The sequence below is a fragment of the Stenella coeruleoalba genome (assembly GCF_951394435.1).
Source record: "Stenella coeruleoalba genome assembly, chromosome: 6".
Taxonomy (NCBI): domain Eukaryota; kingdom Metazoa; phylum Chordata; class Mammalia; order Artiodactyla; family Delphinidae; genus Stenella; species Stenella coeruleoalba.
In genome coordinates this window covers 102,952,133-102,966,343 of record NC_137151.1, presented here as the reverse complement: position 1 = coordinate 102,966,343, position 14,211 = coordinate 102,952,133, and the positions used below count along the sequence as shown (strand labels likewise).

Below are 14,211 nucleotides of genomic sequence, written 5' to 3'. Positions count from 1 at the left end.
TAGCCTCCAAAAAACATGAGGACATCTGTGACACAATTCCAGCACTTAAAGGGCTTATATTTGTACTTTTAAAAATAGAAATTCCATTATTTTACCTTTAAGCTCTGAATATGTACATGTCCCTAATTTTATTTTGAAATTTACATATTGGTCATGAAAGTAAGACCCTTAAAATTGCAACGCTATTGTAGAATTCCTAGATGAGCTAAATTAAACCGTAAGTCAGTAGATAGCATGGGATATATTAGAACTAAATGTTATAGATTAGAAATAAAAGAATATTTGCCCCCAAAGGGATAGACTATACTTAAGTAGAGAAGAAAGGAACAGTAATGAGCAAGGATCTACTTATGTGTTTGTAAGCTTTTTCTTAGCTTAAATAGGTGTGGAATGTGAAAGAACACAGAAAGATAAAATTGCCATTTGCCAAAATAAGAGACTTAGGGAGGAGCAGGAAATACCTTTTGGGAGGAGAAGGTTGTTGGAATCAAAGTTTATTTTGGAATTTCTAAGACTGAGATATTAGCTATCTAAGTGGAGACATCAATTGAAATTGAAATTAAAATATAAATTTAGAGGAGAGGAGGTCTGGACTAAAGATATAGATTTGCTTATCACTACATAGATAAAGAGATGGAGGATATCATATCTAGGGAGTAAATGTAAGTAGAGAAGAGAAGAAATCCAATGGTTAAGTCCTGGGACCCTTCTACCTCTAGAGGTCAGGGAGATAAGGAGGAAGCAAATAACAGGACTGAAAAGGCCTGACCAGGTAGAGGAGAAACTCAAGGAAAGACAGTGTTTTAAGAAAGGGAAAGTGATCACTCACATGATGTGTTACTAAGTGATTGGTTAAGATTAGATCTAAGAAATGACTATTTAATTTGACAATAAGGAAACCATTAGTGACCTTGACAAGTACTGATTTCGTGGAGAAACTAAATTGTAATGGGAATTAGTTCAATAATTAATAGAGCACAAGTGAATTGAGCAATTCACAATTGTTCCAAATACTACAAAAGTCTTAAGTGAAATAATTGCATTTTTTCTTAAATATATTATCACCTAAAGTATCCTATTTGCTGTTTGATTTATTTAATGATAATTGTTGAGAATCTTCTTAGAGAATATTACTGGAGGTATAGGGCAATATAAAAATAGAAAGAATAGTCCCTAACCTTACAGGGCTTATAATTTACCTAGAAATAGAAAAGAATCTGAGAGAGAATAATTATAAACAACTAAATTAAGTTTAGTTTGGGAGTGTATAAAAGAGACACATAGTGCTAAGGGGAGATACTCTTGTAAATATGATAGCAAAATGGAATGAATTGGATCACAGAGATGGCAATAAAATTGAGGCCGTTTATTAGCACTTAGCCCTTTATATATGAACATAAGGTTGTTCCTATGAAAATTACCAAATCAAAAAATAAAAAGTATGAAATGGCCTCTTTCAGAATCATTATGTTTAGCTATCTTTTTCAATTACAGAACTTTCTTTAAGTTTAATATTTAATGCCAAACTTTAAATTCTCCATAAAGGGGATGTCATTAGGACTCAAAATTAACAAAGATCTATATAGACTTAAAAAGGCACAGGGTTTCAGCATGTTACCCAATGTGAAGAGCAGCTCCATGTACAGTAGTACAAATAAGATTTCTAAGTATATTAACCATTTTAGAGTTTTGTTACACTTAAAAATGAATGGTCTCAAAAGGTCAGAACAAAAATAGATTGATACAGCAGACTTCAACTTAATGAAAGAAATCAAACTGAAAAATAACAGTTCCTTAGGAAAACAAAGGGAAAGGGGGCGGAAAGAAAACAGAAATGAAAAAAAGCCCTTGAACCAAGCTTTTTCTTCTTTTGCATTTCTAGCATTCCCAGAGAAAAAAGAAAGTATTGGAAAAATTTAAAGGAAATGACATTATGTTATCCATGGCTCTCATCAATTAAAAATGAGAAGCTATTAAAATCAACACAGGTGTAAGTCTTGATATTAGAGGAGGAACAAGGAGACACAGAAATTTGAAGGCATAGTGAAAAGATAACAATATACCTGTATATTGTTCTGCACCTCAAATCCATAGACCCCAAAGAATCAGCGCTTCTCCTTCCGAATATCTTTCTCCTGATTTCTCAAGTCCATGAATGGAGTCATCAGCCTTCCACTCACGCAGGCACGGGAGCCTAGCCATCTTTGACTCTTCCTTTGTCTGTCTTCACCATAAGGTTTATACACTGAATCATTTCTGCTGTTGGAAATACTTTTCTGCCTCAGCCTCTATGCTTCCCTACTATGTCCCTCACTGCCACCAATAAGCACTATTAAAATAGCTAACCAGTCTTGAAAATATCTTCTCTTCATGGCCTATTTATCTGGTATATTAGGAGAGTAATCACTTTTTTTTTTTTTTTTGGCCGTACGCGGGCCTCTCACTGTTGTGGCCTCTCCCGTTGCGGAGCCCAGGCTCCGGACGCACAGGCTCAGCAGCCATGGCTCACGGGCCCAGCCGCTCTGCGGCATGTGGGATCTTCCCAGACCAGGGCACGAACCCGTGTCCCCTGCATCGGCAGGTGGACTCTTAACCACTGTGCCACTAGGGAAGCCCCCCTAATATACTCTTATAGTCATATGTTAATGGAAGCAAATAAGATTTTAGAGGAAACCATGCCAAGATTCAAATCTTGACTCTCCACTTAGAATGCTTATGACCTGGGGCAAGTTATATAACCTACCTCAGATTCATCATACATAAATAATCATGTCAGAAGAATTATTTGACATAAGACATATAAAACACCTGGTAAAAGTCACTTTTGTTTTTTAATCCTGGAAGAAATGTTCAGTGACCCCACATGGATGTCCAAAATCCTGGCATTTTCCCTGCAGCTGTACCTCTTCTCAAAGTCTCCTCCCTTCTCATTTCATCCAACTCCCCATTAACACTTGGAAGTGCCCTCAGAGGGAAATAAGGGTACCAGCAGGGCAAAATAAATAGAAAACATATCATCTGAATGAAAAGGAGTTTTTTTTTTTTCTTTCTTTCAAGAAGGACACTTTCTTACTGCCTTTGTGTAAGCATTTCATAAAAAAAAAAAGTTTTTAGTCTAAGGCAAGGATTGGAGTGCCTTAAAAGCATACTAAAAGAAATCAAAGATGCTTTATATACGTATTTGTATGTAAAATAAAAAAACTATTACTTAAAAAATTAGTTTGTGAATCCTCTCAAAATGGGACTGCTTGAATCTGTATTATGTAATTGTACCCAGTAAACATGACACAAATGTGTGATGTAATGACTTGATAGATAAAGGTAAATGCAATTTGCCATAGTCTATAATACCTGTTAGTAACATAGATATGTGAGATTACAGTGATTAGAATGAATGGAGATTTTGAGGTGAAGAAAATTTTTAACATAGGAGAGCAGAGAATAGTGCCTGTAATGATTTATTCCTCCCCCACTTTACTTCATAGAGAAGTATTTATGTAATATTTTCTGCTCTATTGTGAAACTAATTAATTCTTAGCATGCTGAACAATTTTGGTAGGTCACAACTGAAATTTTCAGATTTTTATCTTCAATTTTTTAATCCTTTGGCATATTGCTTCAGATTACCATCTGTGTAATGAATGGGTAATAGAATGGAGTAGTACTTAGTGGATTATATATTTTGTAATTAAATATTTACAATTTTCTGTTTCATTAAACATACTTATATATTCAATCTATAAAGATGATGTTAAAAGTGTTCTACTAATATAAACATTAATGATGTTGTATAATAGGTATAAACCACACACACACACACACACACACAAGTCTGAGGACTAAAAATTCATCTGAGCTCTTACAAAGATCTGTTAACAGAGAATTTCTTCCTTATCTAATTCCCTTTCAATATTTCATTTGTAGAAATTGATAGGTATTTGTCAATTATACCTCAGTAAAGCAGAAAAAAATTCATAAGTGTAAAATTCATAGGTGGATTATTTGTATCTTCAGGATGGTGTATTTAATCATGAGAATAGTTGCCTCAAAAATCAAATGTACAGGTTTGTATGCTTTCCCTAAAATTGTGGCAAACAAACAAAAACCCGTAGATAGGTGTAAATATTACTTATAAATAGAAGGAAGGAATTACCATGAAACTATTAGAAATTTTTCTCAGAGCTAATTCTAGACATAAAATAATCCAAATGATATTTACATATTCGTTTAATGGTAATATCTCTTCTGAAATACTTCGTAACACTGTGTTATTGAATAATATGTAACATTTTCATATTGAAAAAATATTGGGGAAAAAATATTTATTTAAACACATGAAGACAAGTCAAGAAATATTTAAATTTAGTTAGGAAGAGGGGCAGTATGTTTTGATTCATTTGCTTCAGCACTCAACACTTCTGGTCATAGTTAAGGTATAATAGAGAAATTGTGAATCCTAATCAAAGGAGAGAGACATACTGTAATACTCTAGGTCTCATCAGATAAAACCTGTAACTGTCAACTGATGTCTACCTCAGAGTCTGACCCACATCACTTTCATTTGCTCAAAAAGAAAAGATGTGTCATATTTATAGAGCAGGTGGAATTCTGGGTCAGAATAAACAGTTTTCACGAGGGAAAAAAAAAAACATGAATGTGGCTCTCCTTGCCCTAGTCAGTAACCCTTAAAATGTCTTCTGGGGAATTTCAATATTTCCTAGTGTTTCAGGGTCTCTTGTTTCAAATCTGAGCCGCTTTGGGGAAGACTGAACAGAGTAACAATGCAGTAGGGACTATCACTAGAATGACAGATACTGCTTAATTTTGCTTTTCTTAAAGGAAATCCAGTGTTTTTTTAAGCCCCCCAAATCCTCTTAACTGTTTTCTCACTGAAAAAATAAAATGAAACTCAGTGAAGTATAAGATCACTTATAAACTTCAATAAGAGCATAAAAGATTTAATAGACTTAAATCACAGTGAACATAACAATTCAGCTAAAATGATAGTCTGATGAGAATTACAATATTAAGATATAACTAAATACAAAATCAAAGAGTTTATGAGAACCCCTGAATAAATTTATTTTGTATTCTCTACTATAGGTTTTAGGTATTAAAGAAAAATCTAATGAATTGTATTTATCTACCCTAAAAAAATTGTAATGAATCATCTTTAGAAAGACAACATATATAGCTGAAAAACTGATGGACTTGAGATTACAAGATGTAAAATGTTAGCATTACTATTTATGTTTGACCTTGTCTAAGTATCTTAACTTTTCTGAGTCTATTTCTTTATTTTTAAAACGGAGGTTATAAGCTCAACATTGCATAGTTATTGTGAAAATATGCAGTATATGTAAAAAGAAAATTTTAATTAAAATTATACAAGTATTATTAGAATCAAAAGTCCATAGTCAATCTATTTAAATTATTTGAACTTAAGTGTAGTATATAAGACCAAATAAATCTCTGGTTTACCTCTATGAAAGGGGATATTTCTATATCAGGATAGAAAGTCTTTGACATTTTCATTTCAATTAGATTATTTCCCATTGAAAATGAAGTGAATTTTTTTGTGACACTCTATGTGCCATAAAACTCATGAGTACCTAATGGCAGTCAAACCTTGTTTTCCTCTTATTTGGACAGCACTTTTGCTATGTTTAAACTGCTTACTTACATAATTAATATAATATTGAAAATGTCCCTGTTTGCAAAGTTGCATTATTTATCTCAGTTGGCAACTGATTCTAAGAATTTTTTCACTAAAGTGTCAAAATGTTTTTGATCAACTACATTTTTCTTATAGCAAGAGCAAATTAGGAAACGTGAAGTATATTACTGAGGATACATTTAACCTCTGGTTCATGATATAGTCATGCTTTTGTCTGATGGTCAGTGTAACATTTTCAGAGGGAAGATAGGGTACAAGATTATAGCCAATGTTATCTAGTTATATTTTTAAAAGAAAATATAAGATTACAGAGAATCATCACATCTGACTCTAATTTAGGAAACATCCATTTATGTTATATATAGGTTTATTACAGGCAGTAATTAATTTACCTTGCCAGGAAGTGAAACTTGTTAATACTTAGGTAGTCCTGTATGAATGTGTATGTATTTGTTTGTTTATTTATACATATATATGTAAAGACTTGTTATCTTAAGGTATCCTAGATTCTCTAACTTGGGCTAAGTGTTTATTTAAGGATAAACATTTGATTTATTGCTCACAGGGCACTTTTGAGAGTGAATTGGGTTCTACTGGTACTTAACAGTGGTACAAACTGAGACTGTCCTGGCCTACAGGAGGCATATGATTTGCCAGTGCTTAAAGGTATTTGATTTAAAAATACTACTAGGCAGGATCTAGAGGCAAGTGTATCAGATCTCAGGAATCCAAGAAAGATTAGCTGGCTCCTGCTATACTTATTTTTCATTGCCTTACATGAAGCGTGTACTTATGTGTATCTCAGCTGAGTCATCTGATAGAGGCACTGCTCACAACCAGTGGAGGCACAACATAATTGAAGCTCTGACTGGTCTGATGTGAAAACATCTTTCCAGCATGATACAGCACTATAAGGAAAAAACATGCAGATTTGAAGGTAAACACAAAATAATAATGTTAGAGGCACTATTTTATAATTTTATTTAAACTTTCTTATACAAAAATGTCTGGTTAAAATTATCTGACTAGCCTGCAGCTTTTCTTGTTTGTTTTTACTTCTGTGTAAATTTTTAAAAAATCAGCTTAACCTTTAGTGCCCATAGATAAGCAGTGAAGCAGCCCTAAGTCTGATCCAGCAACTTCTGATGACCCATCTTCAAACTATTTACTTTAGAAGCTTCTAAAAATGGAGGTCTCTGATTTAAAGTCAATACCGTGAGTTACAAACTATGCTGTCAGTGTGTTATAGGGCTGCTGATTGATTCCTTTATCTGTAACTGAAAATTATTCTGTATTTAAGAAATGAAGAAAAATATACCTATATTACAAATTTAAAATCATTTTATTTGGTGAAATTCATATAAAGGAATCCTATAGATTTAGATTTGGTGACTATATTAGTCAAACTACCAGTTTTACCATTTACAATTTTAAAGAAAATACCACTGCATATTTTTTGTAGAATAGCCTGCCCTTGACATTAAATGAAAACTGGTATAATGGAATTGTTTTAAAACCATTTGAGTTTTAATCATAAATTATATTGACTTTACTATATTTTATTTGTCATCTGTTATCTGGAAGGGAACAGATCAATGAAAGAAAATATTTGGATGTTTGTAAAATCAGCTTCCATGATTCTCTCACATTTTATATTCTCCAGTGAGGAAAAGCATGGGTCAACAGAGTAATGAATAATAAGAATACATCTTATTATATGAGTAGTATGGTTTGGGAAGACACTACTCTTGTATATATAACTGTTTAAAATAGGTAACTGCATTCAAGGCAGTAGAGTATAATGCACTGTGTTGTCTCTGAACTTCTGAATGAAATTGTGAAAACCAAGTTACATGCTTTTATATAAATTAGTCAAGCTCATTTGTGATTCAGAACCTTTATTATATCAGTTTCTATGAGTAGACAATATCAGTTTCATTATACTATTTCTAAATCACAGAATAAGATAAAATATCACTTGATAGCATCCTTTTAGAAAAAGCTTGCACTTATCACTTGTCATGTCCTATCTTGTATACTTTAGGGGATCCCAGCGATTTTTAATGGACAGGTAAAAGATAGGAAACAAATAATAATCCTGTTATAGATAAGGGATTACAGAGTACTCGAGGTCTCTTGGTTTTGATTTCATTAATAGTGTCACATTTCAGCCTCTTGGAGGCTACTCTGACTAACATATAAGAGGAACACACTCTTTCAGGAATATAGCCTAGTTGGAAATAGTCAGCATGAGACCTAGGAGGGATATACAGTAATTTAAAAAAGCAACTTAAGTAGCTATATCCCTTTTATCCAAAGGATCCTCATAAAGAGTGAAACATTAACTCTCAGGAAAAAAAAAAAAAATGGACATCTATCCTACACCTACAAATATCTAGGAATCATCAAAACTACAGGGGGCGTAGGAAATGTGTAAGTAGTGTAACTTCAGATTAGAGTGGTCTTATAAAACATAATGTTAATTATAAGAAACATAGTGGTAATTAAATGTCTCAGACACATTAACCTATAATGAATAGAAAATATCTGCAGAAGCACTTAGATCATAAAAGTGGACAGGGAATAGCAAAATGAATTCTTAATTGAAAAGATGCAAAGTAAACATTCAAAAAGAAAATAAAGAAAGAAAACAAGGCCATTATTGTAAAACTAAGCTTTTAGACAATGATTTATTTTTTCTGTATTTTTCTTAAATTTAATTAACTTTTATTTCAAAGGGAAAATAAATATATTGTAGAATATTAGAGAATGCCCAAAAGTAAAAAATACAAAAATAAGAACACTAGAGTCATAGTGTCTTATTGTACATTCTTCCAGATCTTTTTACACACATATATGTGTATGTGTATATGAACTTTTTTCTGATTAAATCCTACTGTTTTGTAACTCAGTCTTTTCAATTTCTGGTCCACGTCTTTACATGCCAACACATTTTTATTTCGTCTACTATCTAATCCATATTCTAATTTCTCAAGTTATCTAAAAAATTTCTGTACAGTTGGCTTGTCCATGCTAGAGTCCAGGCCAGGGTTTCATTTCATGTCTGGTTTTGTGAATATTAAGTCTTCTTAATCAAGATCAGTACCTTTTATCATGATATTCACTCATTAAAGAGAGCAAGCAAGTTTTCTTATAGAACATTGTCCCTTTTCAATTTAATTGGTTGCTTCCTTGTGGTTGATGTTCTTTTTCAAGAGTAACTTTCTCTGGAATAAGAAGAGTTTGGCCTCTTAAAATGTCCAAAAAATCATTTATTTATTAGTTTTAGGTGCAGAAACTCTAGTTCTTTATTTCTTCAGGTTGGTTGTACCTTTATCATTCCTGTAGAGTGGTAAAAGAAGAAAGAAGCTAGAGGAATGCAAGTCAACCAAGGAACTGCTGAGGGAAACTATCAAAACTAAAAGCTAACTAGAAAAATCATAGAAATTACTGTCTATTGAGTTTTTGAATGTTTTATTTTCATTGCCATGACTAAACTAAGTAGTAATGATATGATAACTGATATCCATCCAAATTAGATGAAAAAAAAATAGAGTCAGGGATCTTGTTTTGTTCTATTGGAAGTGATCATTCTTAAAATGAAAAAAAAAAAGAATTTTCTTTTAATTTACAGTGACATTGACAAATATTGTCATAAATACATACCATTTATTCTTTTGAAAAATAGATAAGCAGAGGAAGTTTAGAGTTTAGTTCAAATCCACAATTAAAAAAATACTGGGGACTATTCTCAATCATACATAAATCCTTTGCAATAAAAAATTGGGCTCAGGAAACAAAAATACAGTTCTTTTCATAGTAGTGGCTTTTCAGGGATGTGTTAGGCAGTTGAGCTGAAAATTATGCCTTGGGTTGAAAACTAAAATATTTTCTGAAATACATATAACTGGCATACCAAAAATGTGATCTTACACACACCAAAACACATCACAATTATGAGTTTCTTTCCGTACTTTAGTTAAATTTTCTCAGCATAGATTTTTAAGTCTTTAGAAAATTCCATTTAGGAAAATCTAGTTGAATTATAGCAACATTTCAGTATGCTGTAGGACTTTGAGCTGTCAGGAAACAACCTTTAGGATGAACTACATTTTAAGGTTTCTTTGCAGTTTTATATGACAATAATATAACAGTTATAATGTTTAAAAGACATGACTTAATTTATAGAAGAAGTTACCCAGATTTTTTCCCAGAGCTCTTTAAAATTTAAAAATTCTATTTAGGATCATCTGCTTTCGTTATTTCCAATCTGTCTTTGAGCAAAAGTTTACCTTTCAAGAACAAGTAATTTTTTTTTTTTTCTGAAGGAGGGTAGCTGTATAGAGTAGGTTCTTCTATAAATAGGAATATAAAATATAAAACACTTTACTATGGAAAGCATGAGCATTCAGGGAGTTATTTTTTAGTTTTGATATCTATCATGACTTCATAATCAACACCTATGTGTTTTACTCTGAACGACTTGCTATGGCATATGAAATTAATATATTTCAGGGCTCTGACTACAGAAAGCTCATAGATACTACTCTACTCTAGAACAAGAAGTTAAGACCATAAACATTACTTTTCAAGCAAGCAAAAATTTATCTTAGAAAACAAAAAGTGATCAGTTTCAAAATTATACATTAGCTAACAATATATTAGAGAAACATTTTAAGAATAAAAATCTCCAATTTCTTCCTAATCCCTTTTTAATACTATTTACATATTTTTTTTTAATACTTAGTGTGTACACATCTTTCATGGGTATATGATGCTTATTCCTGCTTTTAATAATAATGCTTACTCTAGTCATCATAACTCTGAAAACCCATCTGACCCAGTCTTCATCTTTCTCGTACCCTTTGTCCCAGCAAAGTTGCCCTTGCCAGAGTTTGAAATAGCACTTTTGTCAATGCATCTCTCTGTTGATATCTCTATATACCAGAGGTGTGGGGTTCATAGGTCCTCAGACCACTCATTTTTGGTTTAGAACAGTAGTTCTCAACTGGCAGTGATTTTGAAAGACGTTTGACAATGTCTGGAGACAGTCATGACTAGAGGATGGAGGTGTTACTGGCTTGTAGTGGATGGAGACCAAGGATGCTGCTAAACATCCTAAAATGCAAAAGACAGTCCCCAGAATGAACAAGTATCCAGCCCCAAATGTCAATAGTGCCACTGTTGAGAAAGCCTGCTTCAGAGAAAACGTTGAAAATAATATTATAAACCACAACAATACTATTTAAATGCATTTCTACTTCTTTATAGATAAAAGTAAAATTAAAATGATTTAAAATTATCCTATATCAAAAATTTGGCATACATTCTTCATTTTGTTATCAAATTTTACATTTTTTCATCAAATGGCATGTTGTGGCTGCTCATCCCCAAAGATTAGTTGTCTGTGCATGGTTTATTACTAAAAAACAAAGCAAAACAAAAAACAGGTACAGTTTTTACCATGAGAAAAGTTTTGTGAAAGCTTTAATGCATTTTTAATTTGCATTTCTTCTAATTGACTAGACTTGTGATATGTGGATAACGGCTTGTCCAACTGCTTTTTCCTCTTCCTCTGTCTTTTCTCTCTTCATACTTTTGTCTTTACTTTTCCATTCTGGTTGGCAGGACTCCTCTAATTGCAGCCGGAGTCATTGGCGGGCTCTTCATCATGGTCATCGTGGGTCTAACATTTGCAGTTTATGTTAGAAGGAAGAGCATCAAAAAGAAAAGAGCCTTAAGAAGATTCCTGGAAACAGAGGTGAGGTGTTCATTTCTTCTCTTCAAGTGTTTAGGGATTTTCATTAGGTTTAGAAGGTTTAGATACTTAGTTTTTTAATCCAAGAGAAAATTCTATTCAATTTCCTGCTGAGGGTTTATATTTTATAGTATCGTATACAAAGTTGATGGAAAATCAGAGTATATAATAAGTGTAGTCAAGGCAGGCTCATGGCTTGAAGAGGGCAAATAGCAGGGGTCGAGGAAATTATCATATTGGGCCAGATCTGTTTCTTTTGGAGACAGGGGTCCATTAACAAGCTCTAGGATATACAAGTAGCAGAACTAGAAAATATCTGAGTCAGAGAATATCTCAGTAGCAGAACTAGAAAAATGTTAGAAAACAATAGAATTTTTTTGGTTTAAAATAAAGCCAGATTGGCAAGCAATTTATGCTTTAATTAGGGCCATTAAATTGCTGGCCACTGATCTCATTATAGCAGCAGTGAAAAGATGAGCTTCAGGATAAAGCTTAGTTTTGTAATCACATAGGCCTTATCACACTATTTATGAGGTACATTTAATATTATGCATGTTAGTTATTGTGAATATGTAAATTATCCATAAAATACTATAATTTCTTTTGTATTGCCACACTGAATTCTCTAGCATGCAAGTTGATCGTTTTCACCATAAAGGTTATAGAGGAAAAACAATTGCAGAAGACCATGTGTTACCATATCCTTCTCAACTCGAATCCTACCTCTTTCTCCTGATACACGTATCCATGCCTATCTGAACATTTCAGAGCAAATCTGTACTGAGACAGTCTGCCTTCTTTGCATTTGTTTTCTGTCTCACTGTCAGTGTGACATTTTGACTTTTCCTCTTAACACTGAAAGGAATGGGAATATTCATTCATTCATATGTTTCTCACACTGATAATGAATTAAATTTTAGCTCTTTTCCCCCAAAAGTTAAATCTGGATAGAATTATTTGAAAGTTTCAGAAAGCTACTATACAGTTACATATAAGAAGATACTTCTAATGATTGAAGTTATCTGAAATTAAATGGGCTGTCTTATCAGTAGACACGTTCAAGCATAAAAATGGTAGTTATATACACAGAGTGAACATAGTAATGATTCCAACTTGAACTGGATGTTACAAAAGATCAACTTGATCACTTTCAGCCTTGTACATGTGAACATGAATAACAGTTTGGGCACAGCCCATGTGCTGTGCATATTTTCAGGTTAGCTAGGATGATGGAGACAGGTAGAATTCTCCCTTATGGACAGCTTGGAGCAGTCACTGAAAGAATTCTGAAAAGTGAAGTAAATAAACTAGAGTTGGAAAGGAATTAAAGGTTTGGAATAGCAGTGGATATTTAGGTGACTGAATAAATAGAAGACAAATTCTGTCTCTTAACTATGTGTAGGAAAAGCTCATTGCTATGAAAATAGTTGTTTTGTTTTGTGCTGTTAATATGGTGCTTTCTAATAATGCCCTCCAAATTGGCATTTCATTGCTAAATAAACACATACTGATTGGTTTTATAAGCATATTCTATTTTTTATAGAAAGTTATAGCTTAGGACTAAATTAGCTAATTGTTGAATTCTCATCTTTCTCTCAGTAAAAGTAAATAACCGTGATTTTCTACCATCTAAATAGAAGAGGAATTTTTAACAGGTTCAACTTAAATTCTTAAATACTGAAGCTAGAAATCTGCCTCAGATGTGAAAACTTTGTTAAAACATGATATGTTGTTGGAAGATTTTTAAAATTGATACGCTTCACAAAATCATGTTGACCCAGATTGTCTTTTTTCTGTTGCATGCATTAAAGTAGAAAATCTTTTTTTCAATATGCACTTATTGAGATGCACTATAAGCTTGATGCTTTGATAGATGCTGTGATTTAGAAATGTATTAATGAGATATAATCCTATCCCTTGAAGAGTGACAGATTTGGTGCCTATATTATGGCAGGTAATGTTCCAGAGTTTTCCACCTATGTATATACCATTTCATCCTTTAACAATCTTCTAAGATAATTATTGGTATACCAATTTCACAGATGTGAAATGAAGGGCCAGGAAAGGCAAATTGCGTTCTAAGCCTGTAAGTGGCAACAATGATATACAAACCCACAAATTTAAATCCAATTGTCTTTCTACCATACTGGGTCATAAAATAAAACTGTGCTCTTTTAATGGTATAATACTCAAATTCCTGGGGAAAAAAATGTGTTTGTAGAAATAAATTGAATGATACTTAATAAAATTGCGGGTAGAATTGTAAAGTTTTCAAAATATGAAATTATTGCACAGTATATGCCTATATATAATACGTGTATATACATTTTTAAGTCTATCTAGCCTAAACTGCTAAAATCCAGTCCCCAATCTTGCATATGATTTTTGTTTGACTTTTGTATATGATTGTAAAGTTTTATAACTTTTAAACTTTTATAAAAGTTTCTTACTGTATACATAGTATGTGTATCAAAATCTATGAAAGAAATTCTGCACAGCAGGATTCAAATGAATGGGATCCTCTGCAGGAGATTTTTTTCAGATTTGTTAAAGAATTGTGTGACTCTTTCTGAGATTTATGGGACTTGAATGCAGTTATATGCATTATTACAAGATAAATTTGAAATTGAATTAAAAGTGTATTAGTTGCCAGACTGTTAAAAAATAGCTTAAGAATATTATAATTCTTATCACCTTTCCCAAATTCTTGCTAACATCCCTAAACTTTACCTACATTCAAGATTCTGTTTAGCTAATTAAGTAGACCATGATGTTC

The 14,211-nt window shown here is 32.4% G+C and overlaps 1 protein-coding gene across 4 annotated transcripts in view; it reads left to right on the top strand.

The window, feature by feature from the left end:
- ERBB4 (erb-b2 receptor tyrosine kinase 4) overlaps positions 1 to 14,211 on the top strand; it is a 1,115,448-nt gene that overhangs the window by 870,885 nt on the left and 230,352 nt on the right. For all 4 annotated transcript variants that reach the window (XM_079925304.1, XM_079925305.1, XM_079925303.1 and 1 more), the window contains one exon: positions 11,306 to 11,438. In XM_079925304.1, coding sequence (XP_079781430.1) covers positions 11,306 to 11,438 — 133 coding nt within the window. The remainder of the gene's footprint in view (positions 1 to 11,305; positions 11,439 to 14,211) is intronic.